The sequence below is a fragment of the Oncorhynchus clarkii genome, chromosome 22 (assembly GCF_045791955.1).
Source record: "Oncorhynchus clarkii lewisi isolate Uvic-CL-2024 chromosome 22, UVic_Ocla_1.0, whole genome shotgun sequence".
NCBI classification, from domain to species: domain Eukaryota; kingdom Metazoa; phylum Chordata; class Actinopteri; order Salmoniformes; family Salmonidae; genus Oncorhynchus; species Oncorhynchus clarkii.
Window position 1 is genome coordinate 27,005,701 of NC_092168.1, and position 13,135 is coordinate 27,018,835.

A 13,135-nucleotide genomic window follows, 5' to 3' on the forward strand; every position below is an offset into this window, starting at 1 on the left:
GTCTACACTCCCCTTTGTGTGTGTATATATTATATATATATATATAATCTCACACACACACACACACACACACACACACACACACACACACACACACACAAACACACACACTAAATATATATATTTTACATTTTATTGTGTTACAAAGTGAAATTAAAATGGATGTAATTGTCATTTTTTGTCAACTATCTACACAAAATATTCTATAATTTTAAAGATGAATGAAATATAAAAAACTAAATGAAATGCTGACCACACCACTCGCGTTACGTGCGTGAGCGTTTCAAAATAAATGTACACATACATGTTATTCAATCATTTCATCCAAACTGCTCGCAAGTGTCTGCATAACCAGGCATTAAAATAGAACTCCAAGTCCCACCTCTCCCATCTCCTCATTTGTTTTTAGGAGCATATACCCACGTGGGTGATTGAAAGATGAAGTGAAGTCCAGTTGTTGGTGGTAATGCACCTTAAAGTTGGTTGCCAACTGCATTATAAAGTCCAAAAGAGAAGAAGCCTTAAGGGAGGAGAGATTACTAGAAACAAACTCAGTTTACCCTTTTATCTGTGGATTAATTGTCGGAGTAGAGGACCTTGTGCATTTCAGGTAAAATAACAACCCAATGTTTATATCCCAGAACAAATTAGCTACCAACAGCAAGCCAGCTAGTTAAATTGCCATGAATGTTTAATGTGTTTCGACCAGTCCCCAAATTAATATAGTTGGTTCAGAGTTCGTTTTTATATTTCAACCTGCGTCTCCTGATTGTGTCTGGTGTGGATGGACAAAATCAACATGTGTGCGATTTAGTCCGCTTCATTACACGTTAGAAACACCTTTGGCAGCGATAACAGCTGTAAGTCTCCTGGGGTAAGTGGATTAATAACTTTTCACACCTGTATTGTGCAATATTTCCCCATTATTATTTTCAAAATTCTTCAAGCTCTGTCAAGGTGTTGGGGACCATGGCTAGACAGCCATTTTCAATTCTTGGCATATATTTAACAGATTTAAGTAAAAACTGTAACTTGGCCACTCACAAACATTCATTGTGTAGATTTTGCCTTCTGATGTGGGTTATTGTCCTGCTGGAAGGTGAATTCCTCTCCCAGTGTCTGGTGTAAAGCAGACTGAAGCAGGTTTTCCTCTAGGACTTTGCCTGTGCTTAGCTCCATCCCGTTTCTTTTCATCCTGAAAAGCTCCCCAGTCCTTAATGATTACAAGCACACCCATAACATGATGCAGCCACCGCCATGCTTGAAACTAAGGAGGCAGTTACTCAGTGACGTGTTGGATTGCCACAAACATACAGCTCTGCATTTATGCCAAAAAGTTTATTCCTTTGCCGTGTTTTTTTGCAGTATTACTTTAGTGTCTTGTTGCATGTTTTGGAATATATATTCTATATATTTGTATTCTTCTTTTCACTGTCATTTAGGTTATTATTGTGGAGTCTACACAATAATGATACATCCTCAGTTCTCCCATCACAGCCATTGAACTTTGTAGCTGTTTTAAAGTCACCAATGGCCTCATGTTAAACCTCTGGGGTAGGGGGCAGTATTTTGACACCCGGATGAAAAGCCTGCCCAAAGTAAACTGCCTGTTACAGAAGCTAGTATATGCATATAATTGGTAGATTTAGATAGAAAACACTAAAGTTTCTAAAACTGTTAAAATTATGTCTGTGAGTATAACAGAACTGATATGGCAGGCGAAACCCCGAGGACAAACCATCCCCCCCAAAAAGAATTTCAGCTTACCACTATTTTCAATGGCTAGTACTATAATTATAAGCCCAAGTCCTCCCAAATTGCAGTTCCTAGGGCTTCCAATATATGTCAACAGTCTTTAGAAAGAATTACAGGCTGGTTTTTGGAAAAATGACCAAGAAATTGTAGTTTTTCTAGGTGGCTCCCATTTTGGCTGTAGTGTTTCCAAGCGCGAGGAGGAAAGCGCTTGGAATATTCTTCTTTATCTCCGGTAATGAACATACTATTCTCCGTCTTAAATTGTATTGTTTATTTGCGTATTAGGATACCTAAGGTTTGATTGTAAACGTTGTTTGACTTGTTTGGAAAAGTATTAGTAACATTTGGGATTCATTTTGTATGCATTTTGTGGATGGGAAACTGAGTGGATTATTGACTGAATGAAGTGCGCCAACTAAACTGAGTTTTTATGGATATAAAGAAGGACATTATCGAACAAAAGGATCATTTGTGATGTAACTGGGACCTTTTGGAGTGCCAACAGAGGAAGAGGCAAGGTAAGGCATTTTTATATCGCTATTTCTGACTTTCGAGTCGCACCTGCGTGGTTGAAATATGATTTTCATGTGTTTGTATGTGGGGTGCTGTCCTCAGATAATTGCATGGTTTGCTTTCGCCATAAAGCCTTTTTGAAATCTGACACAGCGGCTGGATTAACAAAAAGTGAAGCTTTATTTTGATGTATAACATATATTTTCAAGAATGTTAAATATTTGAAATTGGTATTTTTGAATTTCGCACTCTGCAATTTCACTGGATGCTGGCCAGGTGGGACGCCACCGTCCCACATACCCGTAAGAAGTTAACATCCCTGAGCAGTTTCATTCCTGTCCTGCAGCTCAGTTCAGTTTGATGTTAAGCCAAATTTTACTTCTGAACTAATTTATGGAGGGTGAATACTTATGCAACAACTATATTTTACTTATTACATTTTATTACTTGTCACTTTGACATTACGGAGTATTTTGTGAAGATCAAATCCCCCCCCCCCCTTTTTTTTTTTTTTTACAATTAAATCCATTTCAATCGCACTTTGTAATGCAACAAAATGTGAAAAAAGTTCAAGGGGGTGTAGATTTTCTATAGGCACTTTATAGGTTAATAAGTTATTGTGGGATGAGGTGTATATTCCAATCAGAGTTCACCGTTGTGTGCAGGTCTGGGTGGCCATTGGCTCCTCCTTCCACAGGGTTGTCACATCCACTCGGATAGCTCAGAATGGGCTTAGTGCTCTCCAGGACGTGACATCGTAATCTACAGGAAGGACAGGACACAGTCATGTCAGAAAGGGCCGGGTAGAGGGGATTATCTGCCTGCTAGGTCACTGACATTCACTAGCCATGCTGAGGCAATCTGTGATGTACACTGCAAGACCACAATGGGTTAAGTCAATCAAAGTTATCTTGAGGTCATTATAGATTTTGATAGTGGCATATCAAATGACTACCTGCCCCTTGAATGAACTGGTAATAAAAACGTATAAAAAGGTATTCACATATTCCCATTCCTGTCCATGATGAGATATTGATGGTGGTGTACCTGTGATCCATGATCTTGGTTTTGGGCACGTCCTTCCAGAACTGAGCGAGCTCTGGTGATCCAGCACCAGCGTTCTGCTCCATTTCAGCAGCCATGACCAAGAAGCGGTCCTGCAGAGACGCCTGGTAGCCTGCACAAACACATCCAGGGCACTCATTCTCTCATTGAACTCTGAATGATATTTAATCTCTGTATATTGTTCAGTTTATGTATCTAGAGTCCTACATATGGATGGGATCACCCCACTGCTGTCAGCATCAAAGTCTCAGATATAGAAGTGAAAGAGCTGACTCATTTACAGATACAGTGAGGGTTCTTATCCACTAGAACTAAGTGAACAAGATGGAAGCGATAGATGGCGGCTCTCAAACATGTAATTAATGAGTTTCAAAGTTAAAACCCAGAGAGAGAGAAGAAAACCCTCAAACTTTGGAATAGTGCCAGAATTAAAATCTTCAAAAAACCCATGTCTAGTACATCAGAGGCCATGATTGACATGTCCATGCTTGAACGCCTCGGAACTTCTTATCAGCCAAGTCCCTGCATCCCAACTCAATGTTGGTCTCAAGTGATTGAGGTAAAAACATTGACCTTAGAGGTTTCAGCCTTCCAGGAGAGTACTGAGAGTGTCTCAATAAAGTTTATTCACCCTCTGTTAGATTTCTGAAGTCTCGGTTTAGGGGAAGATAAGAGATTATTATTTTATCACTCTTAAAATATGTATGTCGGGCAAAAGAAAGCTGCACTCTGTCAGCACTTCCCAAAATGAATAGACTGGACCTTTTGATTATTCTGAAGTTTCTGCAGGAGCATTTGGAAACATTCAAAGGACGAAGTAGGTAAGAGGAGGAGAGACAGTGCAGAGAGATAAAATCAGTACTCTACCGCCATGTAAAGACACCACTATATCCACAGACGCGCCCGGTTCACAGCTGCTGTTGCTGGGCTTCACTCTGTACTTCTCAGGTGCTGTGGTTCGTACCTGTAGAGGGACACACACACTCAGGTCAGCTTGGAGACTGACAACAACATTGTGTATTTTGTGCAAATGCACACCACTGTGTATCAGACAAACACACACACACACACACACACACACACACACACACACACACACACACACACACACACACACACACACACACACACACACACACACACACACACACACACACACACACACACACACACCTTGAAGGCCACTTGATTCTTGGACACATTATCGAGGATGATAAGACACTTCCTCTCCGACTCTTTGGTGCCAAAACTCAGCTCCTCTGCTGGACTGGAAGAAAGAGAAAAGATGTCACATTTTACAGGAGAAACAGCATATGAAGAGAAGGTTGCTATGACTGAATTTGTGTTTTAAATGAATGTATTTTTCTTTAAGCCATTGGCCACATTGGCTATCTGGGTGTTCAAAACAAGCCAATACATCTGTTAAAAGTGGATAGCAACAGCAGCTTGCTTTACAGCGTGCTGTTGTTGTTCCTCTCTGTGATATCTTAGCTTTAACAATCTTTTTGACTAAGCTTCGTGAGCTTAGATGAAGATGTTGCTTCCTGAGAGTGATTTTAGTATGATTACCCAGGGACGTGTAACTTCCGTTAGCTTCTGTTAGTTTCTGTTGTTACAAATTTACTAAACAGCTGCTGTACCACCATCTACCTCAATATTATTATCTAACACATGGCAGATTATGTCCATCTGTGAGTAAACAAAAAGCCTGGTATCCTACAGAGATGCTGAAACCGACGTGGGTGTGCCATTTAGCAGAATTATATTCTTCTCTCAACATATGGAGAGCCTTGATTGACGTCAACATGTTCTTTAGCATATTTTTAAAGGGGGTTCTTTCCAGAGAAATAGCTCTTGACTATGTTCCTCTGGGCCAAACGCTCAGTCTCTGATGTGCTGTGTCTCCTCCTGACCCATATGGAGCTGTCTGTCAGGCTCCTGGGTACTAGGCTGCCTCTAGCCTGGCTGAACCCATTTATGGGGAACATGGAGAATTACACCACATTATTATCCAGGTTTAGGGTGAAAACATCTGTGATCTGGCATCAAAGCTGTGAAATCCAGAGCAGCAGTGCAAAAAAATCCATGGCCTGAGAAATTAGCCACAAGGTGCTCTGATTCGCTCTTCGACACTCAGCGCACCCCATTCACTCAGCGCACCCCATTCACTCAGCGCCCCCCCCCCCCCCCCCCCCAAGACTGCTTAAACAGGCTCAGGTTTAAGGGATTATTCTGTAATTGGATAATTCAGCCTCAGTGAACACTTCCCCACACAGAATCCGGATGGCCTGCTACAGTACCTACTGAAAACTCAGTGAAATGGCAAACAGGATTAAAATCCCTGTCTAGCGCATATAATCAAATCAAATTTAATTTGTCACATGCGCCGAATACAACAGTTACCCTGAAATGCTTACTTACAAGCCCTTAAACAACAATGCAGTTAAGAAAAATATTTACTAAATAAACTAAAGTAAAAAAATTAAAAAAAAGAGTAAGAATAAAATAACAAGGCTATATACAGGGGGTACCGGTACTGAGTCAATGTGTGTGGGTACAGGTTAGTCGAGGTAACTTGAGGTAATACGTACACGTAGGTAAGGGTAAAGTGACCATACATAGATAGATAATAAACAGCGAGTAGCAGCAGTGTAAAAAAAATCCAGGTAGCCAGGTAGCCATTTGATTAGCTGTTCAGCTGTCTTATAGTTTGTGGGTAGAAGCTGTCAACTTCTTATGGCTGCAGGGGCAGTATTGAGTAGCTTGGATGAAAGGTTCCCAGAGTAAACGGCCTGCTCCTCAGTCCCAGTTGCTAATATATGCATATTATTATTAATATTGGATAGAAAGCACTCTGACGTTTCTAAAACTGTTTGAATGATGTCTGTGAGTATAACAGAACTCATATGGCAGGCAAAAACCTGAGAAGAAATCCAAACAGGAAGTGGGAAATCTGAGTTTGGTCGATTTTCAACCCAGCCTCTATTGAATACACAGTGGTTATGGTTGGTTGGTTATGTTGCACTTCCTAAGGCTTCCACTAGATGTCAACCATCTTTAGAAACTTGTTTGAGGATTCTACTGTGAGGTGGGGGCTCATAAGGGCTGATTGAGCCAGGTGTCTGGCAGATTGCCACAGGCTCTGAGGCGCGGTCACGTGAGAGTTAGCTCTAGTTCCATTGCTATTCTACAGACATAGGAATTCTCCGGTTGGAACATTGACGTTTTATGTTAAAAACATCCTAAAGATTGATTCCATACATCGTTTGACATGTTTCTACGGACAGTAACGGAACTTTTTGACATTTTGTCTGCAACTAGGGAACGCGCTTCATGACTTTGGATTTGTTTACCAAACGTGCTAACAAAAATAGCTCTTTGGACATAAATTATGGACATTATCGAACTAAATCAAACATTTAATGTGGAACTGGGATTCCTGGGAGTGCATTCTGATGAAGATCATCAAAGGTAAGTTAATATTTATAATGCTATTTCTGACTTCTGTTGACTATCCAATATGGCGATATCTTTTTGGCTGCTTTGTTGTTTGAAAGCTGTACTCAGATTATTGCATGGTTTGCGTTTTCCGTAAAGTTTTTTTGAAATCTGACACAGCGGTTGCATTAACTTCTTATGGCTGCAGGGGCACTATTGAGTAGCTTGGATGAAAGGTGCAATGAGGTGCCCAGAGTAAACGGCCTGCTCCTCAGTCTCAGTTACTAATATATGCATATTATTATTAGTATTGGATAGAAAGCACTCTGACATTTCTAAAACTGTTTGAATGATGTCTGTGAGTATAACCAAACTCATATGGCAGGCAAAAACCTGAGAAGAAATCCAAACAGGAAGTGGGAAATCTAAGGTTGGTCGATTTTCAACCCAGCCTCTATTGAATTCACATTGGGATATGAATGAAGTTGCACTTCCTACGGCTTCCACTAGATGTCAACCGTCTTTAGAAACTTGAATGAGGATTCTACTGCGTTGTGGGACTGAATAAGAGCTGAATGAGTCAGCTTACTGGCAGAGAGCCATTTCCTGGTCACGCGCATTCCACATGATATTGACTTGTGTTCCTCCTCAAGACACAAAGGAATTCTCCGGTTGGAACTTTATTGAAGATTTATGATAAAAACATCCTAATGATTGATTCTATACTTAGTTTGAAATGTTTCTTCGACCTGTAATATAACTTTTTGAAGTTTTTGTCCGAAGAAATGAACGAGCGTTTGGATATGCGCTAACAAAGTAGCTAATTGGACATAAATAAAGGACATTATCGAACAAATCAAACATTTATTGTGGAGCTGGGATTCCTGGGAGTGCATTCTGATGAAGATCATCAAAGGTAAGGGAATATTTATCATGTAATTTCTGGTTTCTGTTGACTCCAACATGGGGGCTAATTGTATTATATTTCTGAGCGCCGTCTCAGATTATTGCATGGTATGCTTTTTCCGTAAAGTTTTTTTGAAATCTGACAAAGTGGTTGCATTAAGGAGAGGTATATCTATAATTCCATGTGTATAACTTGTATTATCATCTACATTTATGATGAGTATTTCTGTTGAATCGATGTGGCTATGCAAAATTACTGGATGTTTTTGGAACTAGTGAACGTAACGCACCAATTTTTTTTTATATCAAATCTGATTTATTTTGTCACATACACATGGTTAGCAGATGTTAATGCGAGTGTAGCGAAATGCTTGTGCTTCTAGTTCCGACAATGCAGTAATAACCAACAAGTAATCTAGCTAACAATTCCAAAACTACTACCTTATACACACAAGTGTAAGGGGATAAAGAATATGTACATAAAGATATATGAGTGAGTGATGGTACAGAGCGGCATAGGCAAGATACAGTAGATGGTATTGAGTGCAGTATATACATTTGAGATGAGTATGTAAACAAAGTGGCATAGTTAAAGTGGCTAGTGATACATGTATTACATAAAGATGCAGTAGATGATATAGAGTACAGTATATACATATACATATGAGATGAATAATGTTAGTGGTGGCTGTTTAACAATCTGATGGCCTTGAGATAGAAGCTGTTTTTCAGTCTCTCGGTCCCAGCTTTGATGCACCAGTACTGACCTCGCCTTCTGGATGATAGCGGGGTGAACAGGCAGTGGCTCGGGTGGTTGTTGTCCTTGATGATCTTTATGGCCTTCCTGTGACATCGGGTGGTGTAGGTGTCCTGGAGGGCAGGTAGTTTGTCCCCGGTGATGTGTTGTGCAGACCTCACTAACCTCTGGAGAGCCTTACGGTTGTGGGCGGAGCAGTTGCCGTACCAGGCGGTGATACAGCCAGACAGGATGCTCTCGATTGTGCATCTGTAGAAGTTTGTGAGTGCTTTTGGTGACACGCCGAATTTCTTCAGCCTCCTGAGGTTGAAGAGGCGCTGCTGCGCCTTCTTCACGATGCTGTCTGTGTGGGTGGACCAATTCAGTTTGTCTGTGATGTGTACGCCGAGGAACTTAAAACTTACTACCCTCTCCACTACTGTTCCATCAATGTGGATAGGGGGGTGTTCCCTCTGCTGTTTCCTGAAGTCCACAATCATCTCCTTAGTTTTGTTGACGTTGAGTGTGAGGTTATTTTCCTGACACCACACTCCGAGGGCCCTCACCTCCTCCCTGTAGGCCGTCTCGTCGTTGTTGGTAATCAAGCCTACCACTGTTGTGTCGTCCGCAAACTTGATGATTGAGTTGGAGGCGTGCGTGGCCACGCAGTCGTGGGTGAACAGGGAGTACAGGAGAGGGCTCAGAACGCACCCTTGTGGGGCCCCAGTGTTGAGGATCAGCGGGGTGGAAATGTTGTTGCCTACCCTCACCACCTGGGGGTGGCCCGTCAGGAAGTCCAGTACCCAGTTGCACAGGGCGGGGTCGAGACCCAGGGTCTCGAGCTTGATGACGAGCTTGGAGGGCACTATGGTGTTAAATGCCGAGCTGTAGTCGATGAACAGCATTCTCACATAGGTATTCCTCTTGTCCAGATGGGTTAGGGCAGTGTGCAGTGTGGTTGAGATTGCATCGTCTGTGGACCTATTTGGGCGGTAAGCAAATTGGAGTGGGTCTAGGGTGTCAGGTAGGGTGGCGGTGATATGGTCCTTGACTAGTCTCTCAAAGCACTTCATGATGACGGAAGTGAGTGCTACGGGGCGGTAGTCGTTTAGCTCAGTTACCTTAGCTTTCTTGGGAACAGGAACAATGGTGGCCTTCTTGAAGCATGTGGGAACAACAGACTGGGATAGGGATTGATTGAATATGTCCGTAAACACACCAGCCAGCTGGTCTGCGCATGCTCTGAGGGCGCGGCTGGGGATGTCGTCTGGGCCTGCAGCCTTGCGAGGGTTGACACGTTTAAATGTTTTCCTCACGTCGGCTGCAGTGAAGGAGAGTCTGCATGTTTTAGTTGCGGGCCGTGTCAGTGGCACTGTATTGTCCTCAAAGCGGGCAAAAAAGTTATTTAGTCTGCCTGGGAGCAAGACATCCTGGTCCGTGACTGGGCTGGTTTTCTTTTTGTAATCCGTGATTGACTGTAGACCCTGCCACATACCTCTTGTGTCTGAGCCGTTGAATTGAGATTCTACTTTGTCTCTATACTGACGCTTAGCTTGTTTGATTGCCTTGCGGAGGGAATAGTTACACTGTTTGTATTCGGTCATGTTTCCGGTCACCTTGCCCTGATTAAAAGCAGTGGTTCGGGCTTTCAGTTTCACGCGAATGCTGCCATCAATCCACGGTTTCTGGTTTGGGAATGTTTTAATCGTTGCTATGGGAACGACATCTTCAACGCACGTTCTAATGAACTCGCTCACCGAATCAGCGTATTCGTCAATGTTGTTGTCTGACGCAATACGAAACATATCCCAGTGCACGTGATGGAAGCAGTCTTGGAGTGTGGAATCAGATTGGTCGGACCAGCGTTGAACAGACCTCAGCGCGGGAGCTTTTTGTTTTAGTTTCTGTCTCTAGGCAGGGATCAACAAAATGGAGTCGTGGTCAGCTTTTCCGAAAGGAGGGCGGGGCAAGGCCTTATATGCGTCGCGGAAGTTAGAATAGCAGTGATCCAGGGTTTTTCCACCCCTGGTTGCGCAATCGATATGCTGATAAAATTTAGGGAATCTTGTTTTCAGATTAGCCTTGTTCAAATCCCCAGCTACAATGAATGCAGCCTCCGGATAAATGGATTCCAGTTGGCAAAGAGTCAAATAAAGTTCGTTCAGAGCCATCAATGTGTCTGCTTGGGGGGGAATATATACGGCTGTGATTATAATCGAAGAGAATTCCCTTGGTAGATAATGCGGTCGACATTTGATTGTGAGGAATTCTAAATCAGGTGAACAGAAGGACTTGAGTACCTGTATGTTGTTATGATCACACCACGTCACGTTAACCATGAAGCTCTTCTTACCAGAAAGATGTTTGTTTCTGTCTGCGCGATGCGTGGAGAAACCAGCTGGCTGCACCGATTCCGATAGCGTCTCTCCAGTGAGCCATGTTTCCGTGAAGCAAAGAACGTTACAGTCTCTGATGTCCCTCTGGAATGCTACCCTTGCTCGGATTTCATCAACCTTGTTGTCAAGAGACTGGACATTGGCGAGAAGAATGCTAGGGAGTGGTGCACGATGTGCCCGTCTCCGGAGTCTGACCAGAAGACCGCTCCGTTTCCCCCTTTTACGAAGTCGTTTTTTTGGGTCGCCGGCTGGGATCCATTCCGTTGTCCTGGGTGAAAGGCAGAACACAGGATCCGCTTCACAAAAGTCATATTCTTGGTCGTACTGATGGTGAGTTGACGCTGCTCTTATGTTCAGTAGTTCTTCTCGACTGTATGTAATGAAACCTAAGATGACCTGGGGTACTAATGTAAGAAATAACACGTAAAAAAAAGCATTTGCCATACCAGGCATGATGCAACCAGTCAGAATAGTCTTGATGGTGCAGCTCAATACATTTTTCAGGATCTGGGGACCCATGCCAAATCTTTTCAGTCTCCTGAGGGTGAATTGGCATTGTCGTGCCCTCTTCACGACAGTCTTGGTGTGTTTGGACTATGATAGTTTGTTGGTGATGTGGACACCAAGGAACTTGAAGCTCTCAACCTGCTCCACTACAGCCCCATCAATGAGAATGGGGGCGTGCTCGGCCCTCCTTTTCCTGTAGTCCACGATAATCTCCTTTGTCTTGATCACATTGAGGGAGAGGTTGTTGTCCTGTCACCACACTGCCAGGTCTCTGACCTCCTCCTACAGGCTGTCTCATCGTTTTCGGTGATTAGACCTACCACCGTTGTGTCGTCGGCAAACTTAATGGTGTGGAGTCGTGCTTGGCCACACAATCATGGGTGAATAGGGAGTACAGGAGGGGACTAAGCACACGCCCCTGAGGGGCCCCCGTGTTGATGATCAGTGTGGCAGATGTGTTGTTGCCTACCCTTACCACCTGGTGACAGCCTGTCAGGAAGTCCAGGATCCAGTTGCAGAGGTAGGTGTTTAGTCCCAGGGTCCTTAGCTTAGTGATGAACTACAAAATACAATGTAGAAAATGAGTATGAAAATGAGTAGGTGCCCAAACCTTTGACTGCTACTGTAGGTATTACAGACTCGGCCAGGGACAGGTTGAAAATGTCAGTGAAGACACTTGCCAGTTGGTCAGCACATGCTTGGAGTACATGTCCTGGTAATTCGGTTGGCGAATTAGTCTGGCCCTGCGGTATTGTGAATGTTGAGCTGTTTAAAAGGTTTTACTTACATTGGCCAAGGTGTTATCACACAGTTGTCTGGAACAGCTGGTGCTCTCATGCATGCTTGCCTCGAAGCCCGCATAGAAGTAATTTATCCAACCAGCGTCAGAGCCAGTGTAGTAGGATTCAATCTTAGTCCTGTATTTACGCGTTTGCCTGTTTGATGGTTCCTCTGAGGGCATAGCGGGACTTCTTATAAGAGTCCAGGTAAGAGTCCCGCTCCTTGAAAGCAGCAGCTTTACCCTTTACCTCCGTGCAGATGTTGCCTGTAATCCATGGCTTATGGTTGGGGTATGTATGTAGGTCACTGTGGAAACAAGGTCATCGAACTTATTGATGAAGCCAGGTGACTGATATGGTATACTCCTCAATGCCATTGGATGAGTCCCGGAACATATTCCAGTCTGTCCTAGCAACACAGTCCTGTAGCATAGCATCTGCGTCATCTGACCACTTCCGTATTGAGCGAGTCACTGGTACTTCCTGCTTTAGTTTTTGCTTGTAACAGGAATCAGGAGGATAGAATTATGGTCCGAGTTTTCAAATGGAGGGCTAGGGAGAGCTTTGTACGCGTCTCTGTGTGTGGAGTTCCCCCCCCCCCCTCATTGCACATGTACTGTAACATGCTGGTAGAAATGAGGTAGAACTGATTTAAGTTTCCCTGCATTAAAGACCCCAGCCACTAGGAAGCTTATGGCTTTATTCAGTTTGTGGAATGCCAGCATCGGTTTGTGGTGGTAAATAGACAGCTACGAAAAATATAGATGAAAACTCTCTCTGTAAATAGTGTGGTCTACAGCTTACTATGAGATACTCTACCTCAGGCGAGCAAAACTTTGAAACTTCCTTAATACTTGATTTCGCACACCAGCTGTTATTGACAAATAGACACAGACCACCAACCCTTGTCTTACTGGAGGCAGCTGTTCGGTCTTGCCAACTGTATATTATCCATGTCGTCGTTCAGCCATGACTCTGTGAAACTTAAGATTTTACAGTTTTTAAATGTCCCGTTGGTAGGATAGTCTTGAACGGAGCTC

The 13,135-nt window shown here is 43.2% G+C and overlaps 1 protein-coding gene across 1 annotated transcript in view; it reads right to left on the reverse strand.

Annotated features, from left to right (window-relative positions):
• Positions 1–13,135, reverse strand: part of LOC139380700 (motile sperm domain-containing protein 2-like) — a 33,541-nt gene that overhangs the window by 3,310 nt on the left and 17,096 nt on the right. The window contains exons 11-14 of the mRNA XM_071123635.1: positions 4,507–4,600; positions 4,201–4,297; positions 3,316–3,445; positions 2,922–3,030 (exon numbers count right to left, since the gene is read on the reverse strand). Of these exons, the coding sequence (XP_070979736.1) occupies positions 2,922–3,030; positions 3,316–3,445; positions 4,201–4,297; positions 4,507–4,600 (430 nt within the window). The remainder of the gene's footprint in view (positions 1–2,921; positions 3,031–3,315; positions 3,446–4,200; positions 4,298–4,506; positions 4,601–13,135) is intronic.